Genomic DNA, 19,547 nt, shown 5'->3' on the forward strand with positions numbered 1-19,547 from the left:
AGTGGGTGGCTGAGAAACCCATCCACCACAACAGCGTAATGGTTTTTCTTGCTCTGAAATTAGCACTATATGTGGAATGATGGGCCACTTCCACAATACTGTATTTCCCAATAGAAAATCTCTAAAGACAACAGTAAAATGTTGCAGGGGAGACCCCTCTAAGTGTACAGACACCCACACACCCCAAAAGGCATGCTTTTTTTAGACACTTTTGGAAACGGTCAATTTCAATAATTTCTACTGCAACTCCTTCTCAGCAGTGAGCTTTCACCTACTAAATACTCACACGTGTAGCATCTCACATACAGCCCCTAACCAGGCAGGTTCTCACACCTAGTATCTCAACGTCACACCAGACCCTCAACATCTGGAGAACCAGAGAATCAGTATGTGGGTAAGAAGCAGAAGTACAGAATTGCTGGTGCTCCATAGCCAGAGAAGCTACTGAAAGCACAACTCCCTTTGGTACGTTCCATTTTGTTCCATCTCCATTCTGCTTTAAAGACTAACTTATTTTCATTAATAATTTAACATTATAGTATATATATGCATTATGTATTAAAGGTGATCGGAAAAAAAATGGGCCAGAGGAAGCCTAGAAGTTCCTCTGCATAAGTGATTTAGGGAAAAATACTGCATTGCCAGGAAGCTGTTGTTTTGCATACAGATGCTAGCACTGTTCATGCTGCCAATTTATCAGAGTTTCATTTCAGAAACGTTACCCAGGATGGTGATAAAAAGGCTGTAACTCCAGTATTTCAAGTACATCAGGTTACATGCTAGATTTTGAAAATGTTCGCATTGTACATAATTTAGCTTCTGCTTTATTCTCAGTTAACGAAATTATAAAATGCCTTAAACTTCTAACTGGTGATTAGTTAGACATGGAAGTTCATAAATTATTTTTGAGGATGCAAGATCTGTTATGTAGAAATAACAGATTTAACTTTCTGAAGACTTACTAAAAATTTAAGAATAAAGAATTTTAGAAACATAAAAATCCATCAGAAATTAAGAATAATTCAGTCAGAAAAATCTGCAGGGTTAATTCAGTCTCTTGGATCCAGAAATATTAACAGCTCACTCATTTCTACTTAAATGGAAAAGTTCAGTTGTAAAGTCACAAGTGACAGAAGACTCTGTGAGATGCCAATAGCATCACAGTGATTCCTGTAAAGTTCATACTGAATACACAGCAAACATTTGTCAAGTTCTTTGACTTATACAGGCTCTCAGTTTGACTTACAAAAACAAGCAGTTACCAGCAGTCAGGAAAGCCCAGCATGGCTGTGCTTAACACCAGGAGGAGCCAGGTGAATTTTCACTCCCTATCATACAGCTGGAGCTGGAATCTGAGCTCCTCTGCTCCTGCCAGAAAAACTGCCGATGGAAGTAAAGAAAGTAAAGCAGGGACATCCTGGTCATTCAAGAGCTTGGACAGTCCTGACCTTTCTCTTCCACATGCTCCTCAGCTTACTACATCAAGGCTTATTTCCCTCTGTCAACATCTCAGCATCTTTCCTTTTTTAACTCTCTTGCCATACTTCTCTGCCTTCTCACTCCCTTTTAGGTACTAGCGCCTTCCTCACATTTGCTCTTTCAAATATATCTTGCTAGATCTCGATGGCACTTCTCACTTCTTACTTTTCCTCCTCTCCTGACACACAGTTCCTTCTGTTGCCTGTGGGTCATCTGTCTCTCCTGATATTGTTCATTCTTTGTACATTATAGCCCTTTTTCCAATGGCTTGTCCACACAACTTTAACATTTAAATCTCAATCTAAATTTCAAATAAAGAATATGATCGCATTACTTCCCTTCCTGAGACAAGAAAATACCCCTGAAGCTGGTTTCTTAACATAACACCAATGCAATTACAGTCCCTGAAGTCTCCACACACCAGGTGAAGCTATCCTCCTTTCCCAAATGTGCAATGAACAAATTATTTAGGAGTACAAAAGGACTGGCTGTAACCAAATACTAATGTACACTTAATGGACTGCAGATTTTGCAGGATGTTTAAAGTTTCCCCTCTGATCTCTCTGAACTTTGGCCTTCATTTGTTTATACAGGCAGAGGCCAATAGGTCATACCACTAAAATCAGCAAATTGTTTACACATATGGCAAACACACATGGGGCAGAAATGTAGTCGTGGCTACAACCATACATAGCACATTAAAGCAATTACTTTAGTTAAAATAACAAAGATACAGTGAGTCCACATACATGATGATGAGAACTTCCACTGCAATGAAAATCTGTATGAACTAAGAAATTAATTGGCATTTCTTCAGAAGCCCAATACACACATTCTAGTCTTGTCTAACTCAAGTCCCTCACTCTGACAGTGCTTGTTTCATTAAAAGTGGCAGTCTTTGATACCATCAGTGTCAAATTTTTAAGTGCAAGTGCAACTTCAACACTGTGGCAGTTAATACTGCAAAGACTATAAAAGTTTACAAAGCGGGGCTGGAAGAGAAGCTGTCATTGAAGTTACCTGCACTCCAAGCCCGCTGCTGGGCTGTGTTTGAACACCAGATTCAGATATGGTGCCTGTGGCTGGATGATGCATTTCACCAGGGAGAAGTTCTTTGTTCAGTGAAATATCATTATTTTCATAATATTTATGCTAGCTTTAAAACTAAATTTTGCTATTTAAAAAGTCATTAAGTGCTTAAAAAACCTAATTCCTAAGGCTTTAAAAATTATTTTAACCTTTATAGAGAAAGATCTTTTAAAAAGCCTCTCCAAACAGCCTATTTGACTTAATATGAATGACTTGGAAATAAGGCATTTTCAGAATCATAAAGCATTTCAATTCTGAAAATGTGAACAGGGTACTAATATTACCTCACTTCTCTTTTGATGGCCAGAGGAACATATTTTTGAGAGCATTACAGGCTCTCTGCTTAAGAGAATGTCAAAAAATGCAAGGTAAACAAGGTAAACACTACAAGAAATGAGGAAAAGCATCAGGATCTAAAAGAAACTAATCACTTTGTCTTGGTTAAATATTCTGGAGCTGTCAAGATTGCTGAAACCACAGGAGAGGAAGCAAGTTTTTTTAGCTTCAAGATGCTGTATTAAGGCTTTGTGGCCTATTCAGTGGCATATGAATAGGCACACAAATAAGTGACATAAACTAGAAGAATATTATTAAACATTTATATCTACTTCTTATTGCAAAGCAGAAGCATGTCTTCTTTAAGTTTCATGTCCAAACCATAAATGCAGACATGAATGCCCATTTGCAATGGAGATACAGCATGCTGTAGAAATAAAAAAATGCCTGTTCTGAGAAAATGCAACTGTGAATCTCAAAGAAAAAAAAAAAAAAAAATCTTTTTTTTTTTTTTTAAATGTTACCTAGTTAGTTGCTCAAAATACATTTTGGTTTCACACAAATAACTTTTCTGTGATTAGATAGTTTGCTTGGCCAACCACTGATAAGGCTCAACAAATAAGAAATTGCTCTGTAAAACTGCATTTAGATTCTGAAAATATCAATACACAGGTTGAAGGATGCAATCCACAAGCACAACAGGACTGCTCAACTCAGGTTGAGTCAAGTCCTCCTGGACAGTGCCTGGACAGTCTTTCGTAAAATCTGTCAAACTACTTGCTTAACCACTGCCGTGCCTGCTGGTGTACAGACAAAAAAAGTTTGAAATCTATCCGAACATGTAATTCTTTCAGTAGATAAGGTTGTCATACGTACAGCATCCCCAGATTGCTGCTTAGAGACATACGTAAATTTTCAGTTAGTGGTAGGAAAGACACAAATGTTTCTAAGAAGCCGACATTGGAAATGTATCTGTAGCCTCGGACACCTGACCAACCTGAGTTATTCAGAAAAAGTAAATATAAGTCCAAGAAAAGAATCATCCAGCAAAACAAAGAAATTGGCAAAACCAGAATGAATAAGTAACCTTCTCTTTTTTAAAAAAGCCCACGAAGATATGCCAGGTCTAGAAGTTCATGATTTCTAGAAAGAAGCATTCACATAGTCATGGAAATACTCTTATACTGTTATTCAGTATAAGAGTTTGACACACCTATGAAATTTGTGTTTTCTTAAGCATGTCCATTGAAAAAACAGGTATAGCTTTGACCAACCGATCTGAGGTAACACTAGACACCTGCCTCCCTCCATTACTGTCTGCTAAGTCCACTCTGAACAAGCGTTACCAACAGTATTTTATCCAGTGCTCCTAGTGAATAACCTTCCCATTGCAACAGAAACTCTTAGCACGAACGCTGAAGTTGGGCAATATCAAACCAGTTATGCTGAATCCTGGTCAATTCGCAGAACACTATACGAAATACTCAGTTTGTTTCAAATAACCAACAGAAATCCTCCTAGGAGTGTCATCATTTATCTTCTGTATTTCACCACCAACTAACGTTTAAAAATAATCTTTAAACAACTGAAAGGATCCTCGTAGTTCTTGTACATGAAGTTCAGTTGTGTCAATAACTTCTAAGGTAACATCTCCTCTGCCTCAATCCTGAGTTTCAGCGCTGAAGATTGAAATGCCCCATCTCACATTGACAGTGTTGGAGGTTTTTCACCAAAAATCAGGTTTGATAACAGGCCTGAAGACAGATCTGATCATCAGCCCCACCCCAAAACAGTTGAAAGGGAAAGACTGAAGGTATTTAAACTCCCTGTATGTGTACAAATCAAACAAGAGGAGGGGGAGCGTTGATCCAGTCCTGTCCTCACTAGCAGGACTTTTCATTTGTTATCTTCAAAGGGCAACACAAAATTGAACCTGAGAACACAGGGACTGTCATGCTCTGTCAGGTTTCCCCGCTGGCTATCCTGGGGAAACTAGAAAATATACCAGCTCACAGACACAGAGGACTGGGCAGAAAAGATTCAAGGAAAAAATGCTGTCAGAAAAGGAACACAAAAGGATGACTTGCACCAGAACTTACCACCTTTTACCAGAGTGAAACACTATCTCAGAGAAAGTGGGACACAGTGTAGTTGAAGGATGCCAAGCTCAGAATTACAGCTGCAAAAGCAAACCCTGTTCTTTCACTTGCCAACTTCTGAGTGTTTGACTTCACAGCCTCAGCATTACTTTAACACAGTGTTTCTGCTGGGGCAGGTTTCCTCTCGCTTACGCAGGGGCGTAGACAGCACCGTCACTACTTTCAGTGACACCATCTGCAGAACACGGCAGCGTTTCTGGATGTGCTCATTTTCAGGCACACTGCCTGCAGATTTACCATAAAAATAAGAGCTTTGCTATAATCCGAAGACTGGTCTATAATTTGTCACTCACCACAATATACTCCAGGAAGATCAGGGTCTTCTTATGTTTACCATTTTAAAGTGGAACTTGCTCTGAACCCAAACTAGAAATTAGGTTGCCACCTCCCTCTCCTAATCTAGAGTCTACACTGTCTTTAAGGGGAGAAAGAGGCCATCTGCAGAAAGAGCCTGTGGTAAGAAAAGGGAAAGATACTTCCATGGCTAGAGAGACAAATAAAGTACTATCTTAAGAAGAAATATGAAGAAGCTTGTATGAAATCATAGTAAAAATAAACAAAGCACACACATTTTTTGCAATAAAGCTAATACATCACTGGACAATGTATTGCAGAAGCATCATTATTTACACTGAAGCTTGGATTTACGCTGCACAATGCTAAACAGCAATACAGATAGAGCAAATACAAAAAGAAATATTTACAAATTTCCACTTCTAATACAAACCTGGGAGAATTAGTTCACATTGCTGAGCAATTCCAGCATCATAGCTGAAGCAAATTAATAAAAGATTAAACAAGGCTATCAAATTTCTAATTGCCATATTACAGTAATAAATACAATATTCAAAGCATAATTTGAGATTACAAAGGTGTAGTCATTGCTCCTGGAGGTTCTTTTTTCTTAAAAACAGGATACATGGGAAAGCCACAGAAACATGATCACAACACCCTAACATGCATTTTTTTCCTTAAAACTGTCAGATTTGGCAGTTACCTTGTCACCTTTATGAACCAGAGTGGGAAGAAAAAGCACAGGTATGTCAGGATGCAAATAAACCACAACACAGCTGTGGAATACTGATACTTGTAGCCACAGGAGCTACTGAACTTAAAGTACACCAGCACCTTCTCATATTTTAGGCCAATAATAGCTGGATTCCCTGCTAAATCATCAAACTAAACTAGATTGTAAAGGGGGGGTGGGGTGGAATCTGTTATCTGTAAAGCTAATGAGTGCCTTGGATTGCCTGAGGAGTCTGTATTGATGGAGGTCTTAATAGGTCAAAATTGTTTAAAACAAGACAAGGCTAATCTTACAAGCGTAGGAGCTTGAGAAGGTCTTTCTAGCTACATACCTTCATAAGCAACTATTTGCTGCTCACCTCAGGTAATCAGATGATTCTCTGCATGATTACAATTAATTTATACAAATGAAAAAGTATTCAACATGCACCCAAACAGACCACTATAAAGACCATTCATAATTACAGCTAAAGTCACATCCTTAAATCTGAAATGTCCTTCCCTCTGGAAGAGTGACACTGCACCTAATGTTCTACTGTTATCAATAACAAAAACTGCTCTTCCTAAGTCATGGCGGGGGCGGAAGGAAGGTAAGAACTTATTATTAGTAAGAGTGTGGCAACATAAAAGAAGAGAAACTCAGTTAGGAAAGGGAGGACAGAAGTGGTAGGACTGAAAAAAAGAAGAGTATCTTGGAGAAAGATGTAATGCAGAGACCACCAGGAAGGGGCAGGAGATGGCTGGGGCAAAAAGCCAATTAGCCAAGTTGTATATTCTAGTGACAGTCTAGTGGTTACAACCTGCTGAGAAAAGGCTGAGAATTATTGAGAAAGTGTCAACAAATTGGGATTAAAGGACAAGAAATGCACTTAACCCAGGGAAGGGAGGTACGTGTGGAAGAAGACAAAAAAAGTTAAGTTGTGGTCTTCTGTAAGAGCAAAAGGTTCAAACAGACCCCACATCCCAAAACTTGTGTATCTGTACCAGCAAGCAGAGGGGATGCACCCTGAGCCCCCTCCTTCCCTGCAACTGTGATGCAGAACAACCCCAAGGCTTCTTCCTGTGGGCTGCAGGTGGGCAGGCAGCCTCAGCAGCGGCAGCCAAACCTCAGAGAGGCAAGAGCCAAAGGGATCACCCTTCCCCAGGCAACCCAGGAAGGAGAGGGAGCGCAGGATCCAGAAACATGAACTGCTGTTCCTGAGCCTCCATGCAGGAGCAGATACGGCTCCCTGGACTGAGCCAACGTTCTCCAAACATCCTCAGTTTGGTGTTTGCACCAGCTCAGTGCAGGCACAGTAAGCAGGCTGCTGGCACGTAAAAAGAAGACCCCAGATTTTCTGTTTCGACAACTGCTTTAACCCACCTATTCATTCATTGTAGGTAAGTTTGAAGCACTTTGAATAATACTTCTGTTTTATTTGGGGATGTAAATAGTTACAGATATTAAAAAAAGTTGTGCTATATGCTGCAAAGTGTGCTGTGCTGATGTATGCACGTGGGATGGTTCCCAAGACCAGTGGTCAGTTAGCACCTGACAGAGATCCTAGGGACCCTTGTCCTTAAGAACCAAATGCTACAAGGATCTGTAGGTTAAAATACGAACTGGAACATATAAATGTTTTTTGTAAGTTACATTTTAAGGAAAGTTGTCTTCTCTTTTAAGACAAACGCTTCCAGCTCCCTGAACTCAACAATTAAGATTTATTTTCAAAATTGTGCAAGGGCTATGAAAAGTCTAGCACAAGAACTAAAATAGGCTGTCAAGCTCCAGAAGCATTCTTTCACACCTTAACAGCAAGAACAATAAATACCACAGGAAAGCAAATAAACAGCCTGCCACAGAATATTTCAAAGTAACTGTACTGTTATATAAGGGAAACTGAAAGCTACTATTTTGAAATCAACATTCCTAATTTCAAGAAGAGGAGATTCAGGCATACAGATAACCAACACTGCAAATGTCTCATAAATCTAATTCTTGAATGTAAGAAAACATCAGTTTAAGACAACTAAATTCTGAATGGAAGAGAATAAGGAAGCTAGTGGGATACTATTGATTCTCTTAAAAAGTCTTACAGTCTATTTTCAAACAAAACAGGAGTTATTCTTTCTGGAACTTAAAAGGCAAAAGAAATTCTAAGAGTAAAACATGGCTGTGCTGGACATCAGACATTATTACCAAAAAGTTGATTGGGCAGCATTATCCTAAAATCTTGCCAAATGTACTCATCTCTAAGAAACAGCCTCAGGATTTATAACCAGAAATGTATACACTGGCAGTCGTGGGGGGTGATTTTTTTAATCTTCAGTTATTGTAGCCTACTCCACACATCTAATACAGAATATTCAGAGTTCTTTCCTTTTGCATACAATTTCAAGACTTTTAAAGCTCATTTAAACTTATCCTTCCTTCATGCAAATGCACAATAATCAAGAGTTTAGGCAAGAGTCTGGCAAGCTGTAGAATTATACAATCATAGAATGGTTTGGGTTGGAAGGAACCTTAAAGATCATCTAGTTCTAACCCCCCTGCCATCAGCGGGGACACCTTCCACTAGACCAGGTTGCTCAAAGCCTCATCCAACCTGGCCTTGAACACTTCCAGGGAGGGGGCATCCACAACTTCCTTGGGCAACCTGTTCCAGTGTCTGACCACCCTCACAGTGAAGAACTTCTTCCTCATATCTAATCTAAACTTACCCTCTTTCAGCTTAAAGCCATTTCCCCTTGTTCTGTCATTAACTGCTCTTACAAAAAGTCCCTCCCCAGCTTTCTTTAAAATCCCTCCTGTAGCTTTCTTTAAAATTGCCACAATCACATGGAGACACTGTCCCTAATTAGGACACATCCCATAATGTATCCCAACCAGATGCTTCGCTCCAAGGCAGCGGCTGTAGCAGCCAGCACTGAACTTTCAGCAAGAGTACATGTTACAGGATGAAGAAGTTTGAAAGCATTACTAGCAGGAATTTTTAGAGATGGTCAGAAGGCCAGCACTGATGCACAGCTGCTGACGTTTCTTTACGGCACTAGTGAGAGTGTGCTGTGCTGATGTATGCACATGGGACAGTTCCCAAGACCAGCAGAGCCCCACAAACCCTCCTGCCAGCAGCACTCAGTGCTTCATTCCAACCCACTCTACACTATCACACAAGGATGGATGGGAATAATCTTTCTGCAGGCCTCCTTCTGCCTTCTCCCCATCTAGGAAGATACTAAATTCTAAATTTTTTACCTATGAGTTGCATTATCCAATTCTGTATCTATGGATCACCTATTATTTATATACAGAATACAGACCATCTGCTTTGTTCTTCCACACTGATTCAGAACAGGGCAGATGTGGCTCTGTAATGCACACTTAAAAAATATTTTTACCTCTGGAAGCCAAAATACTGACTATTCTGTCAGGTATTTTTAAGGATGAAAATAAATTACTGTGTTCAACTCACCTACTCAGTGACCAAGTTTTCCACCACAGCACTGTCCTATTGTCCTCCCACTGCTTTGTTTAAACACACACACGTACTCACCTATCAGTCATGATCCACAATGTACATTTATACAAAAGTGTCTCACTATTTCTCCATTTCAGTCTATAAACAGTCTTCAGGATTCCTTATCAGACAGCAAATATAAATAGCCTGGGTTTTTTGAAACATGCACATACCCTGATGAAAAATAGCATCTGAAAAATAACACATACTGCATTTATGCTATTTGGGGTTTTTCATTATTGCAATAGGCAATGAGTCAGAAGTCTGATGTAAAATTCTGTAAAACTTAGGCACTGGGCAAACATCAGTATGGTAAATACTGATACCATTTGATCAAAGTAGCTTGTCCTGGGAAGAACTCGGGGTGCTTATGATAAGCCCTTTCCATCCTACTCCCCCCGCCTTCCCTCCCAAACCCTGACAAATATTTGCCACTTTGAGTCTCAAATGTGAGTGAAAAACTGTCTTATGAAAGTCACAGCAGATCATCATGCAATGCTCAAAGTAGCTTCTGAAGCAGAACACTCTGGGTACCAGATGCAGCTGGAAGAACTACAATTGATTTTAACTACAGCACTATTCTAGGAGCAATATCCAGAGTGCAGAGGGCACACAAGTTCTTGATCTTTGACCTGCAGCCTTATACTTGTATGATTTTGCCACCTATGCAGTAATTAACATACTTCAATGTCTGCATCATCTCTATACCATTACAACATATGTTTGAGTCCATTGCAGCTGCACAAGCCCATCATTTGGTCCTTTCACTCTTCTGTACCTGCAAGCCTTTCACTCTTCACCAGGCAACTGAAATACACAGGCCTTCAAAGTATTCAGAGGTCTTGTATTTAAACAGAAAGCATTGAAAACACTAGAAATCCCTGCAGTCGAGGTCTCCATTTGCTCTGTAAGACGCCACACAAACAATCATTGCAAGCTATGGTATGCATCCCGAGCAGTGACAATCAATCACTAAATAGCAAGTTACAAGTCACCATTTAACAGCACAGTTTCAAGAACAGTTAAGTTACTGTTGCCAGATCTACCAAAAGCTGCCATCAGCAGTAGGAGATACTTTTGGGGTGGGGGAATCAAAACCAAAAAAACCCTAACCCACCACAACCAGGATTTGAAGCAAGCCTCACACATATATAAGTATGTTCAAATGTATTTAAATTTATGAATGCAACATCTCACTGTTCTTCAAGATCTACTGCAATTTTCATGTGAATAAGCAATTATAAAAACTTGTAATATTAAGTGCTGTGAGAATGAACATGAAGAGTGCCAGGGCCAAACCTGAGCTGCTACACAAGGGTCTGGCTGAATAGAAATGCTTTTATCGGAGAAGAATAGGTGTTTGCTTTAGAGCACCAGCTAAACAATCTACTTTGGTTTCTTGAAAGCTGTTTTTGTTGCAGGACAGTAATGGATCAGTGAACATGTGATAACAAATGACGTGATTCCAGGATGTCAAACTGCCCCACGGCAAAGTGGCTTTAAACTTCCTCATCACATGATCAGATGAACACTCAGGCCTACATAAAAGTTTAGTTTACAAGTTTACTTTTAGCCATGGGTGCACACTTAAAAAGAAAGAAAAAATAATAATTAAAAAAAATTACTACTTTGACTTTCTCAGGGATACTTTAGGAAGCTACCCTGCCTCTTCCAGCAAAATTATCCCACGAGAAACCGGATGGGAATTCTTCTGTCTGTCATCTCACAGACCACAGCTATCCTTCTCTTCTTAGCTCCTTTTATTTTATAATTTCTACCAAACCCATTCACATCCTCCTCCTGTGTTTTCATCTTTCTAGAGCTCCCTTGAGCAGCTCTGTGAAGGCTACAAAAGCTGTAGAACAATTCCTTGTGTGGACATGGTGGACCAAGCTGAGCTGTACTTTGCTTAGCTCGGCAGATATTCCCAGTATTATAAAGACTGCTTTCGCATACAAATATTTAGTTTGCAAAAGTATCTCTCCCCCACCACCCTCGAGAAGGCGGGGGGGGCGTGGGGATTCCACAACACTCTTTGCAACATCTGAATAATTGCAAAATACTTACAATCCTCTGATATTCTCCTGCGTGAAAGCACTCAAGAAGCTGCCATTTAGCACCTGTCTGTGACAACCTGCAAGGCTTCTGTAGATAAAGATTCTTTCCCCTAGTGCTTAATAATAATCTAAATATGTTTCTACTTTGTATGTCAAATGTAAAGGCTAATGAGCAGAGAAATCATTTTTGACAGAAAAAGAATTACACACCCCTCCCATCCTAATTAAAAAGAATAGTACATTCCTTTAGAAATTACTAACTGAAAGGCAGGTGTTGCACACTTGCTATTATTCTCTTTTTACAAGACCAAGTTCAATTGATGTTCAAAAACCATGAAAATTTTGTTCAGTCATCTATTTTTTGTTAAATCTATATTTATATTAACAGCTCCTCCTAAGACTCAGCTAATACAGTCTTAAACAAGAACAAAGTTCCACTTGCTAACTCATTCAGCTTTCCATTCCCCAATTCACAGCAGCTGACAAGCTGACTGTAGATAACTGGGTACAACTGAACGTACACTGTGCTGCATACAGACCTGGCAGAGCACATGTCTTCCTGAGCAGTGAGAAATGGACAAGACCCAGTTCTGGAACTCATCTTCTGGTGGGCTACTACTTCAAAGTCACAGCAGCAACATGCTGCTCCTTACTACGTAATGATTTAATGTGGTATTAGCCCTTTAGATCAAAAATAGCTAATGCTTATCCAAAAGCCCACATTTCTGGAGAAGAAAATACCCTGAGAAAACACCTTCTGAAATGTACTAAGGAACAGAGCTCTCTTTCAGAAAAACCGCTGAAAGCAGTATTTGACCTGAGCTCCCAGATTCTTGGGGATCCACAGCTGCTTCTGAGCATCCTGGAAAGGCAACTGTGGAAAGCAAGCCTACTGGCTTGTTTATGCACACCATGTAAGAGTTCCCACTACTACAGGAAATTTTTACAGGATACACAAATCCTATTTGAAAACCACAGATTTAAAACATATCCTCCAGTAAACAAGATTTTTACTGTTAAATGTACCCAGAAATTTTCCTCAAAATTTTTTTTCCCCTCAGTCTGTTCACTTTCTTTGGACACGCTGCTTGCCAAAAGGGAAGATATTTTGATACAATCCATACCACCATTTCAGATATTAGTTAAAGGCAGTAACTATGGGATGCAATCTATTCACAGTGGACAGTGCCGTCCCCTCCCCTCCAGCACACTGTTCACCACAAAAGGATAAAGAAAAAAACATCCTCCATGAGAAAAGTTGAAAAACAGTGTAATGAAGAAATACGGTTACACTTACGGTCAAGTCCATTGATGTATCTCATGGTGATTTCACAGTGCCCCCAAACTGCACTGACTATGGGGTAAAGTTTTTTCCCTTTTAGTCCTCTGAAGGCCACTCCAAGATACTGTCCATCTACCATGAAGCTAAGCGTCCCTTCATCCATATCCAAAACCACCAGCAAGGAGTCTGGGAGTACAAAAGACTCATCCGGTTCCAAAAAGACAGGATATGTGACCCCAGGCTGGTTTTTACAATTGTGGTAGAGTTTGTTGCGTCCCAGATCCCAGCCCCACGATTCACTGTTGCTACCAACCAACGACGTGTATCCCACCGAGTGCAGTGGAGCTTCAGCTGTGGAGACGCCCACCACAGCGTGAGTTCCCCGTTGCCTCGTGGGCCAGTGAATTTGCCAGACGTGCAGACCTCTTGTGTAGCCGACTTTGCCTCGGATGCAATCTGTGCTTTGGGCAACCGGGTGTCTATGAAAAGTCAGTTTATCATCTTCCTTTACAAATATATTTAAGGAGCGATCTTCATTGTTCCAAGCGTGTTTATACTGGACCTCCAGCTTGGCAGGGGGCATATCCAACAGCATGTCCAGTCGCGCTGGCTTGCAAAAATCCGGGCCTCTCAGCTCTCGTTTAACAGGTCTATAAGGGGGCTCCCTCACATCCACAGACTTTATGCTCCCTGAGATTTTCTGGCCCATTGCTTGGCTGCAGATTTACAAAGGAGAAAGAAAAGTTGACTTTGGCCCAACGTTACCTCATGAAAGCACTTTTACGCTGAGCCAGTGACCTGACAAGCTGACTGGATTTACTTCTCCTGTTTGGAGCTTTTTAGCAGCAGCGTTTTCAGAGAAAAAATGCTCCTGAAAGAAAGCAGAAAGTTTCCAGTTAGTTTAAGGAAGCCAACAGAAAACCCACAGCATATTTTTAAAGAACTTCTTCTCATTTTTGTTATTCCAAACACTAAAGCTGACAATTCACCACTTTTTGTTCCGTATCCTACGGTGCTAACCAGCCTGCCGGCAGGATACTCCAAGCCCACCAGCACACAGAGCGCAGACAGTCATTTCCTCCAATTCATAATAGGATGCAGACATTCCCCACCTTCTGCCCTTCCACCCATTTTGTCTGGCCAAGTTTGCAGCAGTCCTGAAGAAGGCGTATGCTACTCCCCAGCAACAGCGATAAACTTTATGTTCAGCGGTAGCTTCACTTTCACTTGTGCTTTTGTTTCATAGTCTTAGAAATATGCTCTATGTCAGAATCTCCTTTTATTTCTAGCTGTTCTCTTCCCTGGGCCCTGGCGACACAGGGCTTCAGCTTCTGTGCCACTATTACAACAAATGCATCCAACAGCAAATAGCTGCAAATTTTAAATGTTTAGTTTTAACATAACCTGTCCTTAAATAAAAGAAGAAAAAAAACCCCCAAAGAACACAAAGTTAATCAATTTTAGGTTTTTCTGTAAAGGAAATTAAAAAAAAACAGACAGGTAGTAAGGGAAGAGGAGGCATTGAAAGACAAATGAAGAATGGCAATTTCAGTTCTTCAGGAGACTTTTCTATATGGACAGCTACCACAACTGGGTATTTCTTCATGCTGCTGGACAGCAGGCTAATCCGCATTTTCTATATGGCAGTATTAGGCTGATGCAAGGAGTGGAACACAGTAAGACACATAAAGGGGAATACACTAATTTGAAATGTATTATTTCTGTGCTTCCACAGACAAACACGGTAATATGGCTGGAACTGGTCAAAAGAACCCAGGAAAGATTCTTTGCAGCCTGGGTAAGTTAGAATTATTCACCTTTTTGAGCTCAGGTAAAGTACAAAGGGAAGCCAAGAACCTCTAAAAGTACTAAAGGGATACATATGAAGACAAAGTCCTATAAACTCAAGTAGATGATTGACATGGGATCAAATAAAGTATCTGCACCACCACACATACTTCTGTCTTCTAGCCAAGTAAGTGCCAAGTCTGGGAATGCTCAAATATAGCTGAGAAGACTGACTCTGTTTATTTACTGACAGAGTGATGGAGTGTTTCAAGAAGCAGCAAAAATCACCAGACGCTCAAAAGCCTGAACAGACTAGATGACAGCTGGTTTCATAAAGCACCAAACAGACAGGGGCATGGGTATCTTGCAAAAAACATCTTTTAAGACTTAGTAAGTCATAAGTCCACATGCTTCCTTTTGAAGAACTTCTACCCCAGATATACTGTCCCATTGCAAAGATCATTTCTGAAAGAAGACCATCAAGAAACATACACTCACAATGAAAAGACAAAAAGAGAAGTCTAGGAAAACAACACCTGTAAAATTTACCATCCAGCCATGTTTTAGAAGTGAATGAAGTCCTTATATTATTTACAGTGGCCAATACCATGTAAAGTGTTTTCTGCATGTATTAAACAGAAATTAAACAATGCCTGTGTTATGTAAAACCTTGCTTTCCAAGAATAGAAGTAAAAAGTTGATTTTTCAAATCCATGTAACAGTTAAGTTACCATATAAAAATATTATATTCTGGTGGCTGGTCCCACATGGATGTGTGTCACACCTGAGCATAAAACAACCACCTCTTTGCATCTAATTTTAATCTTTAAAATAAAAATTAAGCATAAGCACCTGAGTCCCTCATAGTGTGCTTACAGAAGGATTCATAACAATTCACAGGAGCTTCTTCTCACTGAAACAATACCATAACTTGAAAATTACCCCACGTGAAATCAGCTTGAATGATCCCCCTTACTTCTTTCCAAACCATGCAAAAAGAACCTGAAAGCTTAAACAGGAATTACATTTAACCTGACGCTTGCCATTTCCACTATTGCAGAAGCACTCATGCCTAATTCCTTTAAAAAAGGTGCCTGACTATTCGAGCTTGAAAGAAGGATATGAAAAGGGAATATTCAGATTTTCAGATATTCAAAGGGAAACCCAGTGATTTCTGTAAGAGAATTAGCTCTACATGCCTTTGAAAATTTCCTCTTTAAAGCACAAGACAATTGCTACGTTCCTGTCAGGGTGCTGAGGGGAGACGGCGGGGAAGTCCTCAGTGCATCCTCCTGTAGCACTTCCTGATCACATGAGAAACTAAACTTGGCAGAGGTTTACCTGGCAGATCACCAAGAGATTATAAACACCAAAGTCACTCACTTGGCAAGCCACAAACATTCTTCCTAATGTGCTCTAAACTGTAACATAAATAGGCTGGTAATAGATAGATTGGTAATTCAGAGGAGTGAAATGCATCATTATAAGTACCTTGATACACACACAACTGTGCTTTTACTCTGGGATGTGCTTAGGAAGTACTTTGGTCTGAAATTGTACCTTACAATATTAGGCCTTTCTTTATATGCAGACTTTACCACACAATTTAATTATATAATGTAACATTCTGCCAAATAGCTCTGTATGGACACAGGACTGAAAAATAATGTAAAAATCTTCCAGTTACTGATGCGTTCAAGATGCAGCAGTACAGCTCAAATACCTTCCATCAAATACTTTCTCCCACCCACTGTAACATATTACACTCTCTTGCATCCTAGTTGTGTGTAGTTGGTAGTTGTTCTCAGCTTCTGTTAGAAGGCCAACTATAGCCACACTAATCTCATTCAAGTATCAGTGGACTTGAACAAGTAAATGAAAAAATAAAAAGTCAACATTTAATTATTTGTACCAGTACAACAATAAAGGTGTAGCCTCATGCTCGCTGTGATCTAACATCTCTGATTGCTGGTGTTTAGTAGTAGCTGACATGAAAACTTTATATGAGGAGGCAACGAGAGGTTGCAATGCATGTCTCCTGCTCATAACTCATGCAACATTAACGTGAGCTCTACAGGGAGCAACTCATGCAGAAAGTCCTTCTGGCAGCTCACAACAGTCCTGCTGGTTGCTTGCAGGAGCAACCTGTCTCAAAGCCAAGACCATCTATTCCCTCTTCTTATCTGCATCCTGTCCATTTACACCAAGCACATGGCAGAGACCCACACTGTGGTGAGGAACAGCAGCAGAAGCATCACCTTGTCCTTCACGCTGACAGAAGCTTCTGTTGGAGGAGTGCAGCTCACCAGAGCCCAGCCCACCTCCACTGGCAAACATCCCCTCCCTCCTCCCACAGGTAATGTCATACTTCCAACGCAGAAGCCTCAGACATGTCACACTCACACCATTACTGTCAGGATCTCCAGGCAACTTCTCCCCATGGACCCTGCGATTATGACACACTAGTGCCTGTTGGGAAAGCCAAGCACAATGCTCACAAGGGGAAGTGGAGTGACTACCAACTCATCTGGCAAGGATATGCCAAACTGGCTTCCTGTCTGCAGGACTTGATGGCTACAGCACACAAGATTACTAAAAACTGTTGGTTGACCTGAAAAGGCAGAAGATTATTCCTTTCAGATTATGTAGTACTCAATCAGTTTACAGAAATACTTGGTTGTAAAACCTTCTCACCATCTCCTCAATTAAAAAAAAAACTTGCCAAAGCACAGCACTGTCATTCAACTCCTGTGACTTTTTGTAATCTTATACTACTTAGAAAAACTAAGATTTCTTTGCCTGTATCTTCTCACTAGACACATAAATATTCTAAAATTAAAAGAACATGTATTTTCACTGTATAGTTTTGCTTTGATTTCCCCCCCCACCTCAAACTTTGCTTTTCCAGTAATTTCAAACCACTAAGGGAGCTATGAAACAAGAAAATATTTCAATCTGTCTTAATATGTATGACCTCTCCATTATACCTGTTTAGTGACTGCAACTGAAACACTAAATTTCATCAGTTACCCCTGTGATAAAAGGTATTTTGTGGAAAAGAAAACACTGTTTTCACAGGAAGAGAAGAACCACACATTGCTACACTCCTGTAGCAACTGGAAATCTCCGGTTGAGAAGACTCAGTTTTTGTAACCTAAATTATTTCTGTCTCACAGTTTCACATTCATGCTACGCTCTGTCAGGATATGATGATTAGATTAAACGTACTGTACAAGAACAAGCCAATTCCAAACAGGAAAAGTGTGTCAACGTCGCTTAGCAGTGTCCTCATGCAGACTGCCAAAATATTTAGGGAAATTATTCACAACAAAAACATAAATTATACTTACCAGAGAAAGGCTTGCTGGGACATCACTTCGCTGATGAATTAAATAGGGTGCATTTTTTAACAATTCAGTATGTTGGCATCTATAGAACATAACTGCTGATAAAAGAAACAGTCTTTCTGCAAAGTCAGCTTTCAGCATTCATAGTTATATTTCCCTCTGGATTATCATGAGCTAGATGTGCAGAAAGCTTGAAAAGTATGCATGAGAAATGACACCACACAAACGCAATTCAAAACTACATCCTGCTAAGGCTTAAATTAATTCTGCTAAATTGACACTTGCCAAAAGAGGTGAGAAGCTGGGTGAGTCCCAACTAACAATACTGATCATTGAAATGGTCAGAAAAGGCGGGGAAGGTGATCCCTCTACCAGCATTTCAAACTTCTACACAGCAGTTCCCACTCTTTTTGCTATTGTGTTTTTTCCTTCCTGCAGCCAGATCTCACTGCCACCTCCTCTGCTGACCTGGGCTTTGTCACCAGCAAGTGAGGACTCCTGAATGCTAAAAGGAGGCTCTGAACCAAGGCCTCAACTCCATGGGCACCAAAATTGTTCCTTCCCCAGATGTCCAAACAGAAACAATACCCTAAGCGTTGGAATACTCTGACTCTAAACCCTGGAACAGGAAAAAGAAAAACACCAGCTCTGCTGTGCTGGGTAAGTTGATGAAGAAAGGTTTGTAAGTTCAAGAACAAGGTCTTTTACCTCCACCCAGACAAAGCAAAGACATGAGGCTCACTCAGTGTCTTATCAACTATGTTCCCACTGTGCAAACAGCTACGTAACCACGGCAACACTGTTTTGAGGGTGACAATAAATTAAACACATTTTTGGCATCCTAAAAAGATTAGCCAAGTTGGATTTGACTATAGATCCTGGTATCCAACATTGTTGATTTATTGCCCATTTTGAACAATGTTGGCTTTCTTTGTCAAACTGGGAATATAAAGTAACAATGCAACCAGCCAAAAATGCTTGGATACTCTGAACTATCCTGGGCTACAGATAAAATTTTATGCTGCATGCACAGTTAGCAAGTGACATTTAACATGTGGGATGAACAATGCAGCAGTAAGTCATGACTTCTTCAATTCCTGAAAGGAATGCAAATCCTGAAAATCCCAAGGACATTCCTCTGTAAAGGGTAACTTGTTCTGTAATGTTACAAAAATGTAATTGTTTCAAAATTCAAGATAAGCTTGTTATTAAAATAGACTGTGCATTTAGCCGCTTGGAATTAGAATAATCTGAAATACCCCACCATCTGCACCATCAGAGCTAGAAGCAGGTTAGCCATATGATGGAGAATTCGGAAAGAATCTTGAGTAGCTATGAATACAGTGGAATGTGTATTTTTAAATACTTCCATCTACTGTACTTTGGAACTGAGTTGATTTGAGGTTTTGGGTTGGTTTTATGCCTTATCTCTCTCTGCATGTGTTTGTGGAATTTGCCTAGTACTAGTAGTTTGTCTAGTACTGCAAGTTGGTCTTAAATGCAAACATTTATATTCTGAAGAAACGTGAAAGATGACAAAACCTCAC

General features: G+C 40.1%; 1 protein-coding gene across 1 annotated transcript; it reads right to left on the reverse strand.

Annotated features, from left to right (window-relative positions):
* Nucleotides 1-5,092: 5,092 nt before the first annotated feature.
* LOC104532588 (SPRY domain-containing SOCS box protein 4) lies at nucleotides 5,093-13,637 on the reverse strand (the record flags this gene model as incomplete). The annotated part of the gene is made up of 2 exons (XM_010177833.2): nucleotides 12,881-13,637; nucleotides 5,093-5,228 (listed from the first exon to the last, which is right to left on the reverse strand). Coding segments are annotated over exons 1-2 (830 nt in total), but the record flags the coding sequence as incomplete, so codon positions are not given.
* Between the last annotated feature and the right edge of the window lie 5,910 nt (nucleotides 13,638-19,547).

This window comes from Antrostomus carolinensis, unplaced genomic scaffold, assembly GCF_000700745.2.
Source record: "Antrostomus carolinensis isolate BGI_N321 unplaced genomic scaffold, ASM70074v2 scaffold17891, whole genome shotgun sequence".
NCBI classification, from domain to species: domain Eukaryota; kingdom Metazoa; phylum Chordata; class Aves; order Caprimulgiformes; family Caprimulgidae; genus Antrostomus; species Antrostomus carolinensis.